This window comes from Phacochoerus africanus, chromosome 5, assembly GCF_016906955.1.
Source record: "Phacochoerus africanus isolate WHEZ1 chromosome 5, ROS_Pafr_v1, whole genome shotgun sequence".
NCBI classification, from domain to species: domain Eukaryota; kingdom Metazoa; phylum Chordata; class Mammalia; order Artiodactyla; family Suidae; genus Phacochoerus; species Phacochoerus africanus.
In genome coordinates, this window is record NC_062548.1 from 101,127,302 (window position 1) to 101,151,027 (window position 23,726).

General features: G+C 51.1%; 2 protein-coding genes across 3 annotated transcripts in view; one reads left to right on the top strand and one right to left on the bottom strand.

The window, feature by feature from the left end:
- Positions 1–290: 290 nt before the first annotated feature.
- Positions 291–18,434, bottom strand: ABCG8 (ATP binding cassette subfamily G member 8). The gene is made up of 13 exons (XM_047779224.1): positions 18,299–18,434; positions 13,203–13,304; positions 11,444–11,594; positions 9,659–9,897; positions 9,079–9,211; positions 8,719–8,988; positions 5,866–6,028; positions 5,698–5,778; positions 3,980–4,179; positions 3,371–3,447; positions 2,116–2,383; positions 1,059–1,186; positions 291–973 (listed from the first exon to the last, which is right to left on the bottom strand). Exons 1-13 carry the CDS (start codon positions 18,359–18,361, stop codon positions 836–838), a joined length of 2,013 nt encoding a protein of 670 aa, XP_047635180.1. The 5' UTR covers positions 18,362–18,434; the 3' UTR covers positions 291–835.
- A 280-nt stretch (positions 18,435–18,714) lies between these two features.
- ABCG5 (ATP binding cassette subfamily G member 5) overlaps positions 18,715–23,726 on the top strand; it is a 36,491-nt gene continuing 31,479 nt past the window's right edge. For both annotated transcript variants that reach the window (XM_047782167.1, XM_047782168.1), the window contains exons 1-2: positions 18,715–18,860; positions 19,455–19,576. In XM_047782167.1, the coding sequence (XP_047638123.1) occupies positions 18,715–18,860; positions 19,455–19,576 (268 nt within the window). The remainder of the gene's footprint in view (positions 18,861–19,454; positions 19,577–23,726) is intronic.

The window sequence follows — 23,726 nt, forward strand, 5'->3', positions numbered from 1 at the left end:
CTGTGCTGACACCGTGTCTATATACCTCATCATCGGGAGCCCCCCCTAGGCTTCCAAGGCTTAGGGTGGCTCCTTCTGCCCTCTTAACTCCTCAAGGTCTCAAAGGTCTTTCTGACCCACGTGACTGACTCCACAACCTGGTAGCCCCCGGGACCTCACTTAGCAAACAATCTGTGCCTCAGTTTTTTCATCTATAACATGGGGTGCTGCCCACCACAAAGGGTGTTTGTTTTAATAGGGAATTAAATATCATCCACTTAAATAAGAGTTTTGTGCTGACCTGGTGCAAAGCAATTGCTCAAGACTTTTTTAATTGTTCAGTTTGGCTTCTGGTGCCTGTGGCCCCACACAAAAAGAGGGGATGGCATCCCGCTGGTAGGTTTTAGGTTGTTTTCTGTATTGAGAGGGGCTCAACAGAGTTTGGGGACCCTGGAAGATGAGGCCAAGTATTCCACTAGCTATTATGTCATTGTTTCCACATAGCTGAACTACTCAATTCATACCTAATTTGCTCCCATCTTGTATTAGTTGCCTATACAAATACATAGCGAAAGGAAATAAATTAGTGGCGTTGTAAGCGTCCCCAAGTATGTTTTTCATGTTCCCAGTAATCGCGAGCCCCGGCGGGTGATCAGAAATCCCTTTTGACTGTCTTTATTCTACTGCCATCCTGTGGCCAGCCTGTGCCAATGCAGCACCGTGGGCCAGAGGTGGCTGAGCTTCCTGTTCTCAGGTCATCCTGGTTCCCCGGGAAGGGACTCCTTGGGAGGAAGAACATGCAGTTTGAAGGGCCTGCTTGGGTCCGCCACCGGGTCGGCAGGAGTCTGGGCTTGAATCACCAGTCTTGAGTAGATTTCTGTTTGATGAACCTTAAGGATATATAGTACAGGACCATGAAGCCACCACTGATGCCGATGACAATCAAGTAGATGGCGTAGAGCGGGTAGGAGTTCAGGCCCATGGCATTGAGGATCTGGGGACACAGACAACAGTGAGCTCCGTAAGAAGAGGCTCATATGGCTGCCGTCTATCTAGCATCCAAGACCTCGGCTACTTACTACGTCTCCTGGGATAGGGATGGTGAGGTTGCCAGCTGCCATGTGGTAAGTGAGCCCACCCAACTGGATCTTCATCAACCCTTCAAAGCACCATCGGAGGAAGGACACCTTGGAAATCAGCGCGGGCACTGGAGACGGTGAGAGGCGAGTCACATCACTCACGTGGTCTAACCACCTGCTCCCTGGGAAGTGGGACTGGGGAGGGGCTCTGATCCAGGGGCAGCAGGTCCCCTGAAGGACCAAGGAGAAGGGGGCGGACAGAAGGGTGAAAGGGCAGAGGGCGAAAGCTTGGGTCATGGACTGGGGCAGGAGGGCCAAGTGGCCTCGGGGTCACCACGTGGTTGATCCATCATAACTCTAGAAAGTAACTGAATCAGGTGTCCAGCACGTGCTCAGCTTCATGGAGCCTATGGACTGTGGAGACCCAGGACCCCAAACCAGAGATGACTGAGTCTGGACCCTGACCCTGAGGAGGTATCACGGTTCGGGGCGGCGGAGGAAACAATGAATCCTTCCTAGGCTGGTCAGGAAAGGCCCATAGAAGGGGGGTCATGGTGTTTCGCAGAGCAGGGACACACAGGCTCTACTGCAAGAGCGTGGAATGTCTTGGGGGGGTTTCAGAACAGCTGGGTAGAGGCAGTGGGGAATGAGCAGCCCAGGAGCCACTCGAATACAACAGTGACTGGATTTGCACCTCGGGAAGCTCAGGCTGCCTGGGTGAGGGTTGCGAGGGACGTGGAGGAAGCAGGGTGACAGACACTGGACTCTCACAGTGGCCCAGGATCTTTCAGTAAGACATGGGAGGCAGAACAGATTTGGCTCACTGGTGACACAGAGTGAGAGAAAGTCAAGGGTGGTCCCCAGATGTCAAATGAGAAGGTGCCATCTGCTGCCATCACACCCCCGCCACAGAGGCATTCCCTTGGCCTGCAGGTGAACTGGCCCAGGCACCTGCTCCCAGAAGGGCCAGCCAGGAACTGGACCTAAGCACTGAGCTCTCCTCTCCAGGGAAAGCAGGCTGACCCAAAGCCTGACTGGTGAGGGGAGCAGGTCTCACCTATCCACAGGTTGTCCAAGCTTATCATGAAGCCCCCGGTGAGGTAGAAGGAGTTGTAGAGGGCATTGCCGAAGAAGGAGGACATGTGGAAGGTGGGGAGCAGGGCGGCAGTGGCCAGGGCCATCATCCTGCAGCAGAAGACCACCAGCCACACCAGCATGAAGTGCAGCAGGAAGGGCTCGAGGCCTGGGCGCAGGTCCGTCAGCAAGTAGGTGGGCATCCCGTAGATGATGATGTAGACACAGTGCTCAGGAAGCCCCCCCAGGATCTGCAAAGACAGCGCTCGCAAGGATGGGGAGCCAACGCCTTCACTGGCTATCGTTTGGGAAGTGCTCAAAGGTGGCAGCGCCCAAGGACGCAACCTCCCCTCCTGGTAGCGATGGTGGTAGAACAGGTGGTGGGCCAGTGGGTACAGCTGTGTGGGACTCCGGGGTGTGAGCTCACCGCTGGCTTCTCCCTGCAGATGCCACGCGCTCTCCCCCTGGGGCAGGCCAGAGCAGCTTCCTCCCGGGAGGCACGTGGCTCAGTGAAAACGGCAGTAGGGTATCTGCTCTCCTAAGACCTGGTTTCAAGTCCCCACCCTGCCTGCCCAGACCTGGTGGCTGTGTGGCCTTGAGACAGTCACATCACCTCTCTGAGCCTTCCTTTTTTGGTTGGTGTTCTTTTTAGGGCCGCACCCACTGCATGTGGAAGTTCCCAGGCTAGGGGTCGAATCGGAGCTGTAGCCACCAGCCTACACCACCGCCACAGCAATGTGGGATCCCAGCCGTGTCTGTGACCTACACCACAGCTCACGGCAACACCGGATCCTTAACCCACTGAGCGAGGCCAGGGATCGAACCCACATCCTCGTGAATACTGGTTGAGTCCATTACTTGTGAGCCACCGCAGGAACTCTGAGCCTCCACTCCCTTGAAGTGAGGACAGGCATACCTGTCTGACCTGCTTCCCAGGGATGCAGGGAGACTAGACAGGTGAAGAATGTTCCATGTTTCCCACCTCTTCTTTGTTAGGTTTCTGATGACCAGAAAAATATTGTTCCTGGTCCGTGGTCCTGGCCTTCTGGCAAATGTTTTTAAAATATGGTCTCTGAAACTTCCCTAAGGAACATGGCATCTGCAACCACAGATGATGCAGGGCCTGACAGTTGAGCAAAACGCTTTCCTTCCCCGTAACTTCTGTACAACGTGGGGCAGCGTTTTCTGCCCCTCCTCCAACCCAGGGTAGCCACTCCCTCTCAGGCCTGACCAGTCACCTTGGCAAAGAAATACGGCCCAGCAGTGTACAGCCCATCTTCTAGTTCGTGGTAAAGCAACGCCCTCTCCGAGTGGCCTAAAAAGGGGAGGAAAGGAGAATGAAAACGTAAAATTCATGTATCACCTGTTTCCAAGTCTCAGTACAATTTGAAATAGTTTTATTGCCTAAATGTCTTCTATTAAAAAAAAACACACAGGCAGATTTAGATCCCAATTAAGATGTTGTAATTCCGTGGCTCGGGCATCGCTATCCATATAACTCCTGTTAGGGCAGGAGGGCCGCAGACTCCTCGGGAATCGTTCTCCTGTGCACACTAATATTAATGCTCACACTTTAAAAGCAACCCTTTCTCTCTCTCACTCTCTGTTTTTGGCTTTGGTGCACAGCAGCTTGACATGGATCTTAGTTCCCAGACCAGGAACTGAAACCCAGACCACCAGGGACCTCCCGAGAAACCACCATCATCTTTTATTTCACAGTCAGGATGAAGTTACCGAGGAAACCCGTTTTCTCCAGGAGCTCAGAGGCACTCAAGGCCGCCTTGGACCAGCTCCGAGCACAGCCGAGGCTGCTCCAGGTGTGGGTCGTGGACACAGGTCACACTTACATTTGGAGATGACATCCAGGATCACATTGAAAGGGACGAGCGCTCCGATCATGAACAAGAGGGCCGACATGTCCATGAAGGACAGCTTGATGGCCCCGTAGCCGTAGTAGAGGAAGCCGATGATCAGAGACATCAGGCAGGCCTCCGCCCCGTGGATGAGGAGGGTCGGCAGGTCTCGGAAGTCATTGGAAATCTGACGACTTAGAAAACAAAAGAGAGACGTCCCAAGGGAACAACAGTCCCTGGCACTGTGGCCCTGGCAATGTCCTTTAATCTCTGTAAACCTCAATTTCCTCCTCTGTAAAATCGGGAGAGAGCAGGGCCCACAGAGTTTCTCTGAGGACCAGAGGTGATAACTGATGCTTGTATCTGTCTCCCAGCAGGTGCTCAGTAAATGATTCTGACTCTTGTGGCCAAGGTATCAGCCTTGCAATTTTATTTAAGGAAGTTACCCTGAGGGAGTTCCCATCGTGGCACAGCGGAAACACATCTGACTAGCGTCCATGAGGACACAGGTTCGATCCCTGGCCTCACTCAGTGGGTTAAGGATCTGGCATTGCCATGAGCTGTGGTGTAGGTCGCAGACACAGCTCTGATTTGATCCCTAGCCTGGGAACCTCCATATGCCACAGGTGCAGCTCTAAAAAGCAAAAAAAAAAGTTATCCTGGAGTTCCCTTCATGGCACAGTGGTTAACAAATCCGACTAGGAACCATGAGGTTGTGGGTTCGATCCCTGCCCTTGCTCAGTGGGTTGAGGATCCGGCGTTGCCATGAGCTGCGGTGTAGGTTGCAGATGCGGCTCGGATCCCGCGTTGCTGTGGCTGTGGTGTAGGCCGGTGGCTACAGCTCCGATTTGACCCCTAGCCTGGGAACCTCCATATGTTGCGGGAGTGGCCCAAGAAATAGCACAAAGACAAAAAAAAAAAAAAAAATTATCCTGAAGAAAGATGCAATCAGGAGTAAAAAGATGCATGTACCAGGATGTCTGGCATAGCATTACGTGTAATACCAAATGCCTGAAGATAATCTGACCATCAATATGGACTTCATGGATAAATTTATTATGGTTAGATGGGGAAAACTGAAGACAACCTAACCAGGTGGGAGGTAGAGGCCCTATTCTAAGTGGGGGGTGGGGGAAGAGGTTACAGAACAACATGCATTTCCATTGTATCGTCTGAGTTTTTCACAATGATTCTGGGTGATTTCTGCCATCACCTGGCTAGTAAGGAAATTCTGATTTTGTTTAAAGAGTCAAAGTAACAGTGCTCTGTACAACCTGAAGGGCTGGTGCTGGGTTTTTTTTTTTTTCAAATGATTCTACCTTTTCAAATTCAAATTCCTCCTTCAAATTCATTTTATTTATTTATTTTTTTCTTGTCTTTTTTTGCCTTTTCTAGGGCTGCTCCCGTGGCATATGGAGGTTCCCAGGCTAGGGGTCCAATCGGAGCTGTAGCCACCGGCCTACACCAGAGCCACAGCAATGCGGGATCCGAGCCGCGTCTGCGACCCACACCACAGCTCACGGCAACGCCGGATCCTTAACCCACTGAGCGAGGCCAGAGATCAAACCCACAACCTCATGGTTCTTAGTTGGATTTATTAACCACTGAGCCACGATGGGAACTCCTCAAATTCACTTTAGATCCAAAGGGCTTAATTTGATACAGCAAAGACTCTGGGGGTTCAGCTGGGTGACGAAATGGCAGACAATTACCGGATCAGTGTGGCAAACTGCAGTATGGGTGGGAGCTTGGTGGGGATCTGGAAGGTGTCGGTGTCACTCCGGGAAGCCGAGCTGTCAGGAGACAGAGTGTGTCATGGGGGTGTGGGGTGGCCACCTTCTGCAGGACACTCTCCACCCAGAACCACCCAGCTGTCTCACCTCTGCATGCAAGGGCTCACACCCTGTGCCCTTGGCTCCGCCGTCCATAGAAAGTCATCAAAGCCACGCACTTTTTCTTGAAACAAGGCCGCAAGTGACTGAGCCTTCTCCCTGGTGGCCACTTCCTGCTCTCGGCTTCGCCTGTCGATGCTGGTCAAGTCCACTGTAAGCAGAGGGGGTGGGGCCACAGGTGACCCAGTCCCCACAGGAGCTCAGTGCAAGCCCAGCCCACGAAGCTGGTCAGCCCTTGAGGACCCTGGGACATGCTCCCCAGCCTCTGAGAGGGGACCACGAAGGGATGGTCAGAGCAGAGAGAGGCAGAGAGCCCAGCCCGGGGCTGTCCCCCACATCCACAGAAACCCAGCCTCAGGGGAAGGGCAGGTGGATCAGCAGAGGCCCTGTGAGCACTGGCCCTGGTCCCACCAGCCAGGCTCATGAGGGGGACATTGCCAGGACAGGGAAGGAGGCTTTGGGGTGGCACAGGGATGCCCTGGCTCCCACTCCAGCCATCCAAGAGGCTCGCTATGAGGACTCAGCTTCACAAATGTGCCTGCTATGGGCAGGCCAGGGGGAGGCTGACCAGCTGGGCTCCTCGCAGCTCAAGCTGTCACTGTAAATTTAGTCATTTGGCTTCCCAAGCAGCCTGCCCAAAAGGAAAACATATTTTGACCGGAGGGTGCCAGGATCCAGCCAAATATACTTCTCACTGCCCCAGAAGGAAGGAGCCAGCACCACCAGCTGGAGAACCAGGCAGGGCTGCACCTCCCTCCTCGTCACCCCTTTGGGAACACCTGGTAGCCCCAGACCACAGCCCTCCTCTCCCGGGGCCCCTGAAGTGCCAGAGAGTCTCACCTGCCGGGCCCTTCCTAAGCCTCCCCTCCCTCTATTCCTCGGGGAATTGGGGGAGCTCCCTCTTAACCTCTCTGCCTTTTCCCTCCTCCCCATTTTCATGACGAGACTCAAGGCGGGATCATGTCTCAGAGGGGCCTTGTAAACCACGCAGGGTCCCCTCTGTGTGCAGGGCCATAACTTCAAACACCGGATTCTTTGGGGCACTGCCAGGCCATGCAGCCTGGATGGGTGCAGGCCACCCGCCCTGGGGCTTGTGGGCAAGTGCCCCCCTCCAATGATAATGGTGTAAAATTAAGAAAAGGAAGGGAATTCCCATCATGGCTCAGTGGTTAACGAATCCGACTAGGAACCAAGAGGTTGCAGGTTCAATCCCTGGCCTTGCTCAGTGGGTTAAGGATCTGGCGTTGCCATGAGCTGCGGTGTAGGTTGCAGATGCGGCTTGGATCCTGCGTTGCTGTGGCTGTGGTGTAGGCCAGTGGCTACAGCTCTGATTCAACCCCTAGCCTGGGAACCTCCATATGTGGCAGGTGAGGCCCTAGAAAAGACCAAAAAAAAAAAAAAAAAAAACAGGAAAACTTTTTTTTTTCAGGGGCTCCCGCTGTGGCGCAATGGGATCAGCGGTGTCTTGGGTGTGCTGGCATGTGAGTTCACTCCCCGTAGCCTGGCACAAATGGGTTAAGGATCCAGCGTTGCTGCCATTGCAGCCAGCTTAGGTCACAACTTCTGCTCAGATTTGAAGTTCTAGAACTCCATTTTGGCGGGGCAGCCAAAAATGAAAAAAAAGAAAAGAAAAGAAAAGAGGAAGAAAGAAGAGGAAAACGTTTTGTTCAGATCTGGGTACCTGACTTCCAGTAACTCTTCTCTAGGGTTGTTGCATATGTCTCACAGTGGCCAAGCTGGCAGGTACACTTTGCCCTCTTATCTGGGGATGGGCAGCCAAAGAATGACACACTGGCAGGAAGCCAGGCTGGCGCCTGAGCACAGATGAGTTCACGCAGTTTAAGCATAGAGGGTGAGGGCTGGTGGGACACAGAGAGTGACCTGTCCTCCTAGGGGAGGGTTGGCAAGTGGGTGCCAGGAGGCAGGGAGGGGCTGGGCACAGGAGTTCTGCACTTGTCGTCTGAGGACTCTGGCCTTCTCATCTGTAAGGCCGAAGACAACCATGGCCCTTGTGGCCCTGCCTTTGGCCAGCCTGGATAGGGTTTTCACCAGGTTGTGGGTGCTTGGCATCTGTGGCATAGTCTCTGGCTTTAAGGAGTTGGTCCTTATCATCGAGTTTATCAGAGAGGCCTGGGAGGAAGGCTGGGTGAGCTCCAGGTGACCCATGTTTAGGACAAGTGACAGCTTGCTTTCCTTGGCCCAGGCACAACCATGCAGCTGGTCCAGCAGCCACAGCAGTCCTTAGTCCTCAGGATCTCAGCACTGAGGATCCAGGCCCCTGCTTTCAGGGAGGGCACCTAGAAGGGCAGCTGTCCCCACAGAAATTGGGGGCCAGATGCTAAGGCCTCAGGACCCCAAGCAGAAAGGCTGGTGCTGAACAGCAATTGCATATCTGGAGATTCACTGGCTAAGACCACACAAATGGCCCTGGGCTGGCTTGTGCCCTGGGCCCCCCTCCACCACCCAGCGCCTTTGGGGCCCCTGCCTCTGTGGGGGCACCAGGGCACAGCTTAAAGATTTCCTGGTGGCTTTCCGACCTCAAATATCCTGAGTTCCCTACAGAATCTGAATAAAGGCCACAGTTCCAGAAACTGAGCCAATGGGTTTGGAGTTCTCAGAAGGTTCTTATCTGTCCTGCGCACAAGGGGTAGATATGTCCCAAGGTGCTTTTCGAGCATCTGGTCATTTGATGCTTGGCAAACTGAAGCAGGTAATACACCCCATCTGCCCCTCCGCTTCCATCCCTGGTCCCGTTCTCCTAAAGCCTCTGTGAGCTTCTCTCCTGGCAGGGTGTGGGGTGTGGGGGAGGCCCGATCTATGCGTCTGGCCTGGCTGGCTCACCATAGAAGTCAGCAGGGTTGCTGTAGCGAGGACAGGGGTGGCCGGCCGAGGTGAAATACTGGACCATGTGCTGGGCTGCCCCCAAGTAGATGGTGGTGCCAGACGTCATCAGGAGGACCAAGTCAAAGAGCCTGAAGATGTCGGAGCGGGGCTGGTGGATGGAGATGAGCACCAGCCTGTTGCCTTTGGCCAGCCTGGATAGGGTTTTCACCAGGTTGTGGGCAGTGAAGCTGTCCAGCCCAGACGTGGGTTCATCCAGAATGAGGATTCCTTCCCAACAGAGAGAAGCCTGGTGAAGGGGCAGGGCTCCGGCTGGATCGGATTAAGCCAGGCGGGCGATGCCGGCCCCTCCCGCCTCACCTGGGTTCCACAGCAGCTGCACCGCGATGGTGACCCTGCGCCGCTCGCCCCCCGACACGCCCCGTATGTAGGTGTTGCCCACGCGCGTATTGGCGCATTGCCGCAGCCGCAGCTCTGCGATCACGTCGTCCACCTGGGGAGGGAGGTGCCCAGGGCTTTAGAAGGACCACGGGGAGCCTGCTGGGGCCCGGCATCTTGGACCTCAAAGGAGGAGGACGCCTGGGTGTAAAGCTCCAGCCTTCGTTTCTCTGCTGCAATGTTTGTCCCTGATTCTTTACACACATCCTGCGCAGCTCCCACGTGCCGAGCGTGGTGCAACTCATTGGGAACGTGGCCATGTCTCGCTCCCTGCCCGCACAGAGTAAGCAAAGATGCATCATGCATTTGGGGCTATGATGGGGCTTTGAAAACCACGGAAGCCTGGGGTTGAGCTTACGGTGGACTTTTTCAGTTGGATTGATGGTGAACTGGGTCGCTCACACTTGACCTGTGGCTGGACCTTTAAGCAGGGAGGGAGGGTCAGGGAAGGGAAGGGAAGGACATCATGGCTTCTTGGGGGTCACCAGAGTCTGTTAGTTACCCTTTTGTCACGCTGGGCCTGGGAGAAGGTTCTGGGCAGGCGCAACTGGGCAACAAATGCCAAGGTCTCGCGGACGGTCAGGTTGGGGAGCAGCTGGTCATGCTGGCGCACGTGAGCCACATACTTCCTCACCAGCTGCGGCGTGCTGGGCTGCCCGTTGATCCAGATTTGGCCGGATTTAATCTTGCCGCCGGGGCCTCGACCAGTGATCACGTCTAGCAAAGAGGCTCTCCCGCAGCCTGAGAAACCACCAGACACATCCCTGAGAACAGAGATTCTAGGGGAGGAGGCGGGGGTGGGGGTGGGGGTGGGGGGTGGGGAGCAGCCTGGAAGCCACTGCTGCCATCGCACTCTCCAGCCACCCTGGACTGCTCTGTCCTTGCAGATGTGACCCGCCCCTAGGGAAGGTGACACAGCCTTCAGACCCCAGTGATCCCACACTGGCCAATAGGGCCTGAACACCCCAGCTTTCTTCCTTTCTCTCCCTTTTTTTTTTTTTTTTTTTGGCCTCTTTCATGGCATGTGGAAGTTGCTGGGCCAGGATCAAACCCTCGCCACAGCAGCAGCCCGAGGCGCTGCAATGACAATGCCAGATCCTTAATCCTCTGCACACAGGGAACTCCCCTTCAGAGCTACTTTCTTTTTTGTACTTTTCGTCTCTTTTAGGGCTGCACCTGAGGCATATGGTGGTTCCCAGACTAGGGGTCCAATCAGACCTGCAGCCACCGGCCTCCACCACAGCCACAGCAACACCAGATCTGAGCTGTGTCTGTGACCTACACCACATATCACGGTGACGCCAGATCCTTAGCCCACTGAGTGAGGCCAGAGATTGAACCCTTGTCCTCATGGATACTCGTTGGGTTCATTACTGCTGAGCCACAATGGGAACTCTCCAGAGCTACACTCTACCTGCCAAATGGGATGCTGCCCATTTCATGAATGGTTGAATAAAGCCAATAAGATCTTAACAATCTAATCTGCTGAATTTTTTTAAACATCTGTGCATCAGGAGACCAGAGTTCTGGTTCTAGCTCTGCATTAAGTGTATGTCCTTAGGTGAATCATTCCTCTTTGATCTTCTCGTCTGTCGAATGAAGGAGGAATGGTATAGGAGCCAGAGGACTCTCTAGAACTCTGGAGAACTAGATAATTCGAAAACCCTCCTCTAAAGATGCTTCCAGGCTGGTAAGAAGAACGGGAAAATACGGTGAAGGGCATGATCTCAGTTCTCCAAGGCTCCTTCCAGCTCTGGCGTTCTGTACTTTTAAGTCTGGTCTGCGGAAGTGACTTTTTGAAGCACTCGAAAAATCTGGATCATTGCTAAGGGTTGAAGGTTGAGCTAAGACTTGGGTTAGTTGAGAAGTCAGTTGCCAGTGGAGCTGTGCCTACCAGTTGTCTGACTGAAGCAGGAATCTAATCTGGGGATGAATGAGTGTGCCTTGTGGTGGGGGGGTCCCCTGGGAAGAACATTGAATTCCAAAGCTGCCTGGTACTCTTGGAAAGCCCTAACCTTGGTATTAACGAAGGACCAAACCTCTGGTTGCAGCTTCAAGAGGCACCCTCAGGATTCATAAGGGGAGCAATTACCCGAGAGCTAGGAAGTGGAGGAGCTGAGATTTGAACCCAGCTCTGTCAGACCCAGAACCTGTGTTTTCACCACTCTGCTATATTATTCTATCCGTCAGCAAAGGCTTCTGCAAGGTATATCCATTGGTTCCAGGGACCACTCTCTATCCCAGGAGAGAGAGAACCCGTTGCCCCACTCTTTGCCCCTAGTGCTACCTGAGCTCCCTATGATGGCCAGCATCTGTCCGCTCCTCACTTTGAAGCTCAGGTTCTGAAGGCCCAGCTCACAAGAATCCTTGTGAGATGTCCAGGGCATCTTAAAGTGAGCCAGCTGCTCAAACCAAGGCACCTGGGAGGCCATGTCCACCTGTGGAAAGACATCAAGAGTTTCCTCAGAGGGCTTCAACTTCTGCTGGGTGCTGTCCAGCAGACATCCTCCTGCTGACACACAACAGGCCTGAGGGGCTCCCCACCCAGGTTCTATTGAACATGGAGGTGGACCCCACCAGGCTGAGAACCTGAAGCTGCCATTTCCAAGTTTGTTTTTTGTTTTTGTTTTTGTTTTGCTTTTTGTCTTTTTGCCTTTTCTAGGGCCACTTTCCACGGCATATGGAGGTTCCCAGGCCAGGGGTCTGAACAGAGCTATAGCGGCTGGCCTACGCCACAGCCACAGCAACTCAGGATCTGAGCCGTGTCTGCGACCTACACCACACTCATGGCAACGCCTGATTCTTAACCCACTGAGCAAGGCCAGGGATCAAACCCTCAACCTCATGGTTCCTAGTCGGATTCGTTAACCACTGTGCCATGACGGGAACTCCATTTTTTGTTTTTTGTTTTTTGCCGTTTCCAAGTCTGAAGAGAAGACTTGGGAAGCATGCGTAATAGCAGAATAGAAATAGAAACACAACACGAAGCAGAGTGATGGCTTCACTTAATAATAATAATAATAACAATAGTAATTTACTAATAATTTATTGAATGTGCAAGGCATTGTATTAATCTGTTCATGTCCATTCATCTCATTCAGTCCTCACTGCAAACCTATAACACATATACTGTTTAGTCCCTGTTTGCAGATGAGACTCAGAGTAGTGAAGTAACTTGCTCAAGGTCACACAGCTAATACGTGGCAGAGCAGAGAAAGGTAATGGTGTAGCTTGTCAGCTTGTTCTGTCTTACTTCCCCAGGAAGCCAGACTTGGTCTTCTGAGGGTGACCATCCCAGGCCCCACCAGGCTCCATCTGTGTCACCTAGTATCTGGCCCTGGGGAGGTGTAGGAAATAGGGCTCTTTGAATCTGACCAGAAGATTCCTGAGAGCCTCTGAAAGGCCAGTGGTCCTTGAACTTGGAATGTTTTATTAGTTGTTTGAAATTTTATTTTTAGGGCTGCATCTGCAGCATATGGAAGAGCCCAGTCACAGCAACGCGAGACCTGAGCCACCTCTGTGACCTTCACCACAGCTCAAGACAATGCCAGATTCTTAACCCACTGAGGGAGGCCAGGGATTGAACCTGCATCCTCATGGATACTAGGCAGATTTGTTACCACTGAGCCACCATGGGAACTCCCGCCATGGTTAATTTCTTAGTTTTGATCATTGGATTATGGGTAAGCAAGATGATAGCATTAGGGGAGGGTGGACAAAAGATGTATGGGAACTCTACTATAAAAGTATTTCAAAATATAAACTTGAAAAAGAGCTTTAGAGATTTTTTTTCCCCGCAGGTTCACACGGTTGGCTTTGTGTTTTTCCAAAGGTCTCATTCTCTTTTGCACGCCTGTCAACCTCCTGCTGTGTGTAGTTGAGGGACATCTCCAGGGTGGTTGCCCCCAGCATATGAAGCATCAGTGTGACCTTGACTCTGTCCTTAGGGGCAAAGGGCCCCCATCTGGGCTCACCCTTCCCATCTGCTTGAGGAAATGCTTGGCCTTCCACCTGCTCCTCCCCCCTGTGCTCAGTTGTGCCTCTACCTGGTAGGTGAGACCTCGGACCTCCAAGGTGTTGGACTGGCCGCTGTAGGTGAAGTACAGGCTGTTGTCACTTTCAGAGGAGAACACACTGTCCTGGAGGCCCTGCTGGGAGACAGGACAGGTGAGGGCATCCTTTGGAAGGAGGGAGACATAGGAGAAAACAGATGGAGGGGACCCAGAGAGGTGAGAGCCAGCGTGAGTGTGGGTGAGGTCCCGAATAACCTAGAGATGGATTTGGGCAGGAGGAGCCCAAGGGCGCTGAGTAAACAGGAGCATCCATGAGGGCCCATCTCCCCTTCCCTGCAGTGAGAGCTTTGGGGCTTCACTCCAGCATAGCCCCAAGCCCCAGAGAAGCTCAACCCCAGACCCCTGAAATCTGAACGCAAGCAACCTGTGGTGGACTAGACCCAGATCCTGGCCTGGAAAGAGTTTGTGAGCCTCTGCATTTGGGGAGGATCTGAGCTGGGGGCTGGCCTTCAACTTTCTCTTCCCTGGATCTGGCTTAATATCCTCACGCCACACAGATGTCCCGTCCCCAGCGTGTGTGAAGCAGACAGCTGTCAAGCTAGTGCTCAGGACACCCTGAAGACCCACCCCTTAGAAAAGTCACATCTTATTTTGACAAGGAGTTTTGCACAACAACGCTCCCAACATGTTGGGAGATGTTAGAGGGAGTCCCTATCATCCCCATCGTCGTCACCGCCACCATCACTGTCATCATCATCTTGCGGTTGCTGGAGTGTGGCTTTATTTGCATGTACATCAAACAGATCACCGTCTCAGGGTATCAGCTGATAACGTCGAATGATAGTAACCACCTGCAGATCTGAATTCCTTCTCTTTTATCAACTGAGTCATTTAAATCACCAAGCTCCAAGCAAGGAAGAACCTGCCTAGGGAGATTTCCGTTTTTTTTTACCACATTCAATTTTTCCTTCTTTGCAGTAGTGCAGGGGAAAGTATGCCTTCATTAATAAATTCCTCTTGATTCCCGTCTTCCTCTCTCAGAACGGCCATCCTCCCGCTGATGTGTTCCTTCAGTCGATCAAGCAAGCATCTGATAAACACAGGCAGCCTACGGCATGCTTTAGGCTTGGAGTTTTGACGGAATGGTGAAAAGACAGTCTTTTTAGGGCCACACCTGGGGCATATGGAGGTTCCCAGGCCGGGGGTCAAATCGGAGCTACAGCTACCGGCCTACACCATAGCCGCAGCAATGCTAGTTCTGAACCACATCTGTGATCTGCACCACAGCTCATGGCAATGCTGGATCCTTAACCCACTGAGCGAGGCCAGGGATCAAATCCACATGCTTGGGGATGCCAGTCAGATTTGTTTATATCGCATGACATCGGGAACTCCAAAAAAAGACCGCCTTTGAGAAGCTTAGGTTTTAATGGATGAGACAGGTGATGAGGCTGGAGCAAGACAGGCCGGGTGGAGAGACAGGCGGACCTTGAGAACCTGATCAAGGTGAATCTTCACTGTGTATGTGAAAGACCATGTGCGCTTTATGTAAAAACAACATGCCTGTGGCTTATGTGAAGATAACACCACCCAACAGTCTTTGTCAAAGCATTCCTGCAGCGGTGGAGGTAAGAGGTCCTTAAAAAGGGCGTGGGGACCAGAGGAAGGTGGAGGGAAGTAAATACAGGTGACAGTTTGCAGCAGACCCACGGTGAGTGGCCCCCAGAATTCTGGGTGAGAGTGGAAGCAGCTATTTACCTTTTTAAATATTTGAACTAGCACAGTCAAGATTCTAAATTATACAGAAGAACATGGGAAAAGGAGGCAGCTAAGTCAGCGGAAGGGCTATCTGTGGGGTATAGGAAAGGATACAGGGGAAGTGGCCCCGGTGGGTAGGGGACGGGGTGGGCTTCAGAGCTATTGGTAATTAGTGATGGGTACATGGGAGTTCACACTTCTTTTTTTTTTTTTTTATAAGATTTTTATTTTTTCCGGAGTTCTCTTTGTGGCTCAGCGGTTAACAAACCCAACTAGGATCCGGAGGACGTGGGTTCAATCCCTGGCCTTTCTCAGTGGGTTAAGGATTTGGTGTTGCCGTGAGCTGTGGTGTATGTAGATTGCAGATGCGGCTCAGATCTGACATTGCTTGGCTGTGGTGTAGGTCAGTGGCTACAGCTCTGATTCAGCCTTTATCCTGGGAAACTCCATGTGCCTCAGGCACAGCCCTAAAATAGCCACAAAAAATATACATTTTTTGTTTGTTTGTTTCTATTATAGTTGATTTACAAAGTTCTGTCAATTTTTGCAAAAAATGACCCAGTTGAGTTCACTCTTCTTTGAACTGCCTTTCCTGAAATCTTTCAAAATGTTTTCAGATTGAGAGAGTGAGTCTGAGAGGAGAACTCCAGAATCCTACTCTCACCTCGCTCTCCAGCTGCCAGTGCCTCCAGTGGTGGCGGAGGTGGGAGGTCGTGTCCTCAGAGTTGGAGAATGAAGCTCCTGGGGAGCTCACGGGCTGCTCTGGATTCTGGCAGATGAGCCCTGCAGCCCTGACCTTCCCACTCTCCTCCACCAGCATTTGCACTGGCTGGTTTTCCCATTTACCTTGTTCAGCTATCAGAAATGCTATCCACTGCTGAAAGACTCGTTTGGGCGAACATGCATCCTGCTTGTTTTTAGAAAGGAAATGTCTGCAGGAAGAATATTAGTTGATTGGTACAAAGTATGAGTTAGCTCCGAAGTTGCTTTAGTGGACAGACACCTGAGCCAGAAGCTCCCCAGGTTAGATTTTGAGGCAGAGGCTGCTGACAATGGACCACTGGACATTTGGGAGTCTGGCGCAATATGTGGCAGTGACCTGACACCTAGGGGCTTCCCTCTTCCAGGCAGGAGCTTTCAGAAGGTGGAAGCGGGTGGGGGCCCTGGGGATGGGAGACAGATAAAAGGAAGGAGAGGGATGTATGCCTCCTGCTCCTCGGCGCCTTCACCCTCCCTTCCCCCTGGGCCAAGGTGGCAGACACAGGCCACCACTGAGGGACTGGGCCATCTGGGGCCGCAGCTTTCAGAAGAGAATTCATGGCCTCTGTTCCATTTTGAAATATTTTCCTTGGCTCCCAGGAAGGATTTGTTAGACTCTTCATGAGGTTTTGACAAACTCTCTGTGTCTTTCAAATACTTAAATATCTGTTCAGCTGACATCTTAATCAGTGTGACTGTCAGAACATCACTTGCATTTCTGACAGGTGACACCCCAAAAAGCACGAGCAGCTTTGTTTGTAGGTAACCAGCTGGGCTCCTGCTGGGCTGCATTGTAATTTCTCCTTGTATTAACTTCAGAGCAAATTCCTGAGTCAGACGCGTGGAGCAGAAGACGACTCAGGGAGCCCAGAACCCACGGTCCTTGTTCCAAGGTGAAGAGCCTGTGCCTTGGAGAAGCAGGGACCTGCTGAGGACTTGACCCTGAGGCCTGGGCCCCTCTTGTCCTCTGGCCAGGCTCTTGCCCATGGACCCGGGAGGGAGTCTCTGGGCCAAGGGCACTTGCCACTCTGGGTACCCACAACCCCAGAAGTACCTGTGCAGATGGCCACAAGGCCGCTCCCTGGGCCTGCGTGAACCTCACCCCAGGCCCATCCTCCCGGGCATCCCAGGCCAGGAGGGCATTTGTCTGGGGAGGGGGTATGGATAGAGTGTGGGTGGGCAGGATGGGGTGACCATGTGGGGGGGTGTGAGGTCACTGTGGTGCTGGGCCTGGAGAGAGAAGGGGGACAGGCCGTGGCTCTGGTGGGAAGCCACCAGTCCTAGAGTTTCTCAATTTTCACCTGGCCTTCCACGTTGTGAAGAAGGTATGTCAGAGTAAGAGGAGAGGAACTATTTTATTTAAGAGCTTGTAACTTGACTAATTAAGGATCCAGACCTGTGATACATGGCCCTATGCTGCCTTCCAGGTGCCATAAACGTGAGGGGCAGCCTTCACTGGGCACCTTGAGAAGCAGGAAAAGGAAACTGGAAAAGGGAATTGGAGACAAGGAAATTGGAAACATCAGCGCCTGCACATATTCCTGGATGTCCGATTTGGGCAGTTCTTTGCATCCCAAGCTATGGAGGCTGAAGTGTCAGTTCTGGGCAGGAAGTATCCCCCAGAGCTACCGGTGACTTTATCTCCTTTGCAGCTGGGACCCTTGCAGTCCTGGCTTCTAGGAATCAATTCCCAGCAGGCACTGGCCCCAAGAGGGATTCCCAGAGCAGAGCTGGTCCCCTGCTGTGGCTACAGAGCTGGCCAGGAGTGGTGGATCCCTGGGGCCCGACCGAAGTCGGGTCCTAGCAACTCAAGGTCAGTCCAGGTGGCCTGTGGCCCTTCCTGTGGTGTGGAGTCCTCAGTCCTTTGCGTCTTTCTGTCCCTACCCCTGGTCCCCACTCACAGTTGGCAATGATGAATCAGAGGGTGGCCTGAGGTGGGGCTGGAGAGTGGGGATTCGCTTCTTTTCTATCTTCCGATTTCACCTCTTGCTTCAAATCCCACCCACGCCCTGATTTCAGTCAGAGGCCATTTGCCAGGGAAACATTTTCCCTGGAAAGTGAGGGCAGGAACCCCGCAGCCCCACCTCTCAGCTTCCCCGGCTTGTCGCCTGTTCCTTCCAGTTCTCTCCAGGAGCTATGACTGCCTGCTGTGACCGTGTATGGAGCCCAAGTTCTGATGTGCCCCCAAAGCCTGCTGCCATCCTGTCTCGTCACTTTCCTGCCACTGAGACTCTGACCTTGACAGCCACATGGACAGAAGAGACACCCCAGGGTCCCTGGGTCGTGTAACCCATGTCTGTGATGGAGCCTCATTCAGGAAAAAGCTGGATCAACCGAAGTCACTCACTCGCAAGAACATCATTTCCCCGTAGGAACGCAGCCCAGGGCAGGAAGTGACCTCAGAGGCGCTCTCCCCACCCCCGTCCCCCTGACCCCTGAGTCCACTGCCCTCAGCCCTGTGATGTCCCCAGGAAGTAGAGTCTGGCGGCCAGCTTCTCGCTCTGCTTGTGGTCCTGGGGCTGGGTTGGGACAGAAAGCTCCCGAGGGAGGACAGAAAGGCCCGGTTGGCCTCCTCCCCCCAGGACTGAGGGGACTGCCTCCCCATCACTCACCAAGTCATCCTGGGGAGCAGCCCTTTTGCCCAGCCCCGTCTCCTTCAGGGCCTCCTCAGCCATGGGGCCCAGCAGTATCTGCCGCAGCTTGCTTTGGACTTAGCTGCTGGTTCCCAGTGCTGGGCAACCTCTGCTCTGTCTCCCAGTATTCCTGTCTGCAAGCCCTCCTACAAACATGGGCTGTGTGTTCCGCCCACTGCCAACACACACGCACATACACACACACACACACACCCATGCACGCACTCTGGCTAAAGGTACATCAGATAATGGCATCCACGGCCAAACCCCAGTCCAGCTGCTGGGAAGGCCTGAGGAGAGGCTCCCGGGCCAGGTGAGGAGCAGGCTGGACAGTCTGCCCCGGGAGCGCACCAGGGAGGGTCAGAAAATTGCCCTCTCTTGGCTTCCTGTTGACCATGAGCGAACTTCCATTTCTCACCCCTGTGGAGTCCCGGGAGCTCCAAGTACACAGAGGCTCCTGGAGCTCCCTAAAGGGGCTTCCTGCAGCTGCTTCAACATCTCGACACAGCCTGGGCGTTTTCCATTCCTCCTACAGTGTTAGGTAATGCCTCCTCCTTTGTCACCTCCCCCGGGGTCGAGGGCGGGGTGGGGGGGCATGCTCGGAGGCTTGGGCTCCCTCTTTAGCGGATGGAGGTGGAGAGAGGAGAGGAGAAGGGCTGCCAGAGGGACGTGAGGAGCCACAGTGAAGGGCCCCCTCCTCCTGCCCACAGCGGGACCTGGGAGCTGCCACAAACAGCTGCTGTGCTCTGCCTCCTGCCCCTTCCCGCCTCGTGTCTCCCTTGACGGCAGCCTGCCCCGGGCAGATGGAGCGGGCTTGGGGAATGGGGGTGCTTGGGAACCCGAGGTGTAATGAACTGGATGAAGGAACGCAGAGGCAACCGAACGAACAAGGAGTGTCCTGTTTGTCACCTGCTGGCTAGCCACAGAGAGCTGATAATCAGAGCCGCTCCCTGACAGGTGCTTTTCATAGGTGACCTTCCATCACTACGTGCCGGGATCTACAGAGGAGGACACTGAGGAACCTGTCCAGAGACAACTAGGGCTGGGGAGAACTGGGATCAGGGCTGGGGGGACAAGGGTCTGGGCCCTTGCAGGACCCCATGCTGCCTTTCCCCTCACGGGGTTTCCTTTAAAGCTATCACGTGGGACCCTGGTGGGACATCGCATCTTGTCAAAAGAAGTGGACCAGGCAGATCCTCAAAGACATCTCCTTGTACATCGAGAGTGGGCAGATCATGTGCATCTTAGGGAGCTCAGGTAAGCCGGGGAAGGCGTTCCCCAAATTTGAGTCCATGAGGACTCAGAAGAGGCTTCAGCTTGATTTGAAGACCACATTGAGAAAAATAGCTCTAAGTTGTAGGTCAAGAAGGCCATGAGTTTAATATTAGGATGAAATCCGATGACGTGCACATCCGATATGAAGAGAATCTGGTGCTGATGTGAAATCTTTGGAAAGATCTGTGAAACACATGTAAGTTAATTCATATTTCGAAGTTTGAAAAGCACCCAGCACAGTGCCGGGCATATAAGGGTGCTCAGTAAATGCCGTTTTTCTGCCTGGAAACAGGTCAAGCATGGTCACAGATGCTTTTGACCCCAGAAAGTTAAATCTACAGCCACTCCCTTGCTACAGCAGTGCCATTAAGCTGAACTGAAAAAGAATTCGCTGATAAGAATGGTTACAATTACCTGAGATTTCATTTCCTATTTCCAATTTTTAACCATGTCTAACTATTATGCATGGATCACAACATCCAGGATCATTCTATTTTTTTTCCCACTGTACGGCATGGGAACCCAGTTACACATACATGTATACATAATTTTTTCCCCCATTGTCGTGCTGCAAAGTAAGTATCTAGACATAGGTCTCAATGCTACACAGCAGGATCTCATTGTAAATCCATTCCAAGAGCAATAGTTTGCATCTGTTAACCCCAAGCTCCCAATCCCTCCCCAAGCTCCCGATCCCACCCCCTCCCTCACCCTCCCCCCTCCAGGATCATTCTAATTGCGCTTTCCCATTCTTTAAAAGGAAAAAGGCTGGGAGGTCCGGTCGGTCGGTCGTGGCTCAGCGGTAATGAACCCGACTATTATCTATAAGGACTCGAGTTCAATCCCTGGCCTTCTCAGTGACTTAAGGATCCAGGGTTGCCGTGAGCTGTAGTGTAGGTCACAGATGCGGCTCGGATCTTGCGATGCTGTGACTGTGGCACAGGCTGGCAGCGGCCACTTGGATTCAACCCCTGGCCTGGGAACCTCCATAGGTCGCAGGTTCAGCCCTAAAAGGACGAGAAAAAAAAAAAAAGGCTGAGTTATTCCTATAATAATGTGTCACTTGTTGCCTTCCTTGTGTAGGATAAAAAAGGGTGACATGAAGCACAAGGAATTGAACCCCCCTTCTTGGAAGGGTGTCTCACAGGCCAGTGTCACACTTCATGTATGACTCAGCAAGGACAGTGGGTGGGCTCTCTGTTCTAGGGGCTCATGGACTGATTTCTGAGATATCTTATCATGGTTTTATGACTGTCCATCCTTTTATATTGAACATGAATTCATAATAGATGGTAAATTCCGTGAGCGTGGGAGTTTTTGGTTTTGTTTTATTTTTCCTGCTGTATCCTTAACAGCTAGGACAGGGCTGGCCACATGGTAAGTGCTTAATAAATATTTGCTGAATAAATGAGTAAGCACATGAATTAATGCTCTGAATTACTCTTGGGGTTTTTCTGGTGTCTTATCTAAAACTGTATTGTTTATGGAGTCTTTATTAGTGAGGCAAAAGATGATTCAGATGTACAAAGTCTGACTAGAGAATGGTCCAATGCGAGCCTGCCCACGGGCAACCACCACTCCAAGGGAAGACAGTTTGACCCATTATTTTCTAACATTTAGGACCTGGACTCTAGGCTACTGCTCCCTTGCGGAAGACTGTTTGCTTACAGACTATCTCTGCCCTTGTAGAGAAGATAAGCCCAAAGGTCAGCGTTTTATTGCCCTGTAGGGCATTAACCTTTTTTCTTTTTTTCTTTTTTTTTTTTAGGGCTGCATCTGAGGCATACGGAAGTTCCCAGGCTAGGGGTTGAATCAGAGCTCCAGCTGCCAGCCAACACCACAGCCACAGCAATGCTGGATCCCTGACACACTGAGCGAGGCCAGGGATCCAACGTGCATCCTCATGGATACTAGTCGGATTCATTTCCACTGGGCCACAATGGGAACTCCCTTTCTTATTTTAAATTGTGGTAGAATACACGTAAAATTTGCCATCTTACGTGTAAAATTAACCATTTTATTTATTTATTTTTATCGAAGTTTGGTTGATTTATAATGTTGTCTTAGTTTCAGGTGTACAGCAAAGTCATTCAACTATATATATATATATGTTCTTTTTCATTATAGATTATTATAAGATATTGAATATAAGTCCCTGTGCTGTACAATAAGTCCTTGCTGGTTATTTATTTGATATATAGTAGTGTATCTGTTAATCCCAAGCTCCTAATTCATCTCTTCCCCTGCTCCATTTCCACTTTGGTAACCATAAATTTGTTTTCTATGTCTGTGAGTCTGTTTCTCTTTTGTAAATAAATTCATTTGATCATTTTTTTTTTAGATTCTGCACATATGTGATATCATGTTTGTCTTTCTCTGACCTATTTCATTTAGTATGATAATCTCTCTCTCTTTTTTTTTTTTTTTTTTTTTTGCTTTTTAGGGCCTCACCTGCCACATATGGAGGTTCCCAGGCTAGGGGTCTAATCAGAGCTACAGCTTCCAGCCTATACCACAGCCACAGCAATGCCAGATCCAGGCCATGTCTACAACCTACACCACAGCTCACAGATCCTTAACTCACTGAGAGAGGCCAGGGATCGAACCCTCAACCTCATGGTTTCTAGTCAGATTCGTTTCCTACAGCACCATGATGATGGGCACTCCCTGATAATCTCTTAAATCCATCCCTGTTGCTACAAATGGCATTATTGCATTATATCATTTTTATGGCTGAGTAATACTCCATTGTGTGTGTGTGTATGTATGTATATACATACACACCAAACTTCTTAAACCAATCATCTCTTGATGGGCACCTGAGTTGTTTCCAAGTCTTGGCTATTGTAAATAGTGCTGAAATGAACAGTGGGGTGTATGTATCTTTTTAAATTAGAGTTTTTGTCTTTTCCGGATATATGCCCAAGAGTGAATTTGCTGGATCTTATGGTAACTCCGTTTTTATTTTTTTAAGGAATCTCCATACTGTTCTCTACAGTAGCTGCACCAATTTACATTCCCACCAACACTGTAGGAGGCTTTCTTTTTTCCATACCCTCTCCAGCATATATTATTTGTAGACTTTTTGATGATAGTTATTCTGGCCAGTGATACCTCATTGCGGTTTTGATTTACATTTCTCTAATAATTTGCAATGTTGAGCATCTTTTCATGTGCCTGTCGGCCATCTGTATGTCTTTGGAGAAATGACCGTTTAGGTCTTCTGCCCATTTTTAAAATTGGATTATTTGGTTTTTTGATACTGAGCTGTATGTACTTTTTGTTTATTTTGGAAATTAATCCCTTGGCAGTCACATCATTGGCAAATATTTTCTCCCATTCTGGAGGTTGTCTTTTCATTTCATTGATGATTTCCTTTGCTGTGCAGAAGCTTAGAGGTTTGATTAGGTCCCATTTGTTTATTTTTGTTTTTTATTTCTTTTGCTTCAGGAGACTGATCTAAGAAAATATTGCTGCGATTTATGTCAGAGAATGTTTTGCCTATGTTGTCTTCTAGGAGTTTTATGGTGTCATGTCTTGCATTTAAGTTTTTAAACCACTTTGAGTTTATTTTTGTGTACCATCTGAACCATTTAAAAATGTACAGTTCAGTAGAATTAAATACATTCACATGGTTGTGTGCAATCATCACCACTATCCATCCCCACAAAACCTTTCATCTTGTCAAATGAAAACTATTCCCATTAAATAGTAACTCCTTTTCTGCCATTCTCTCAGCCCCAGGCAACCACCATTCCACGTTCTATCTTTATGATTTTGACTACTCTAAGCTCCTCATCTACATGGAATCAGACCATATGTCTTCTTGACTGGCTTTTTTCAGTGTTCATCCATATTGTAGCATATTGCAGAATTTCCTTCATTTTAAAGGCTGAATAACATTCCATTGTATCTATAGACTGTAGTTTGCTTATCTGTTCATCCAGTAATGGACACTTCAGTTGCTTCTACATTTTAGTTACTTTGAAGAATGTTGCTGTGAACAAGGGTGTATAAATAGCTCTTCAAGACCCTAATTTTAATTCTTTTGGATCTATATCCAGAAGTGGCATTGCTGGATCATATGGTAATACTATTTTGAATGTTTTGAGGAACTGTTGTACTCTTTTCC

Coding starts and splice junctions, on each gene's coding strand:
- ABCG8 (XM_047779224.1), bottom strand. CDS start 18,361: ATGGCTGAGGAGGCCCTGAAGGAGACGGGGCTGGGCAAAAGGGCTGCT. Junction 5,779..5,865: donor GTGAGCCCTTGCATGCAGAG/GTGAGACAGCTG, acceptor GTCTCCTGACAG/CTCGGCTTCCCGGAGTGACA. Junction 4,180..5,697: donor CAGTTTGCCACACTGATCCG/GTAATTGTCTGC, acceptor TTGTTTTCTAAG/TCGTCAGATTTCCAATGACT.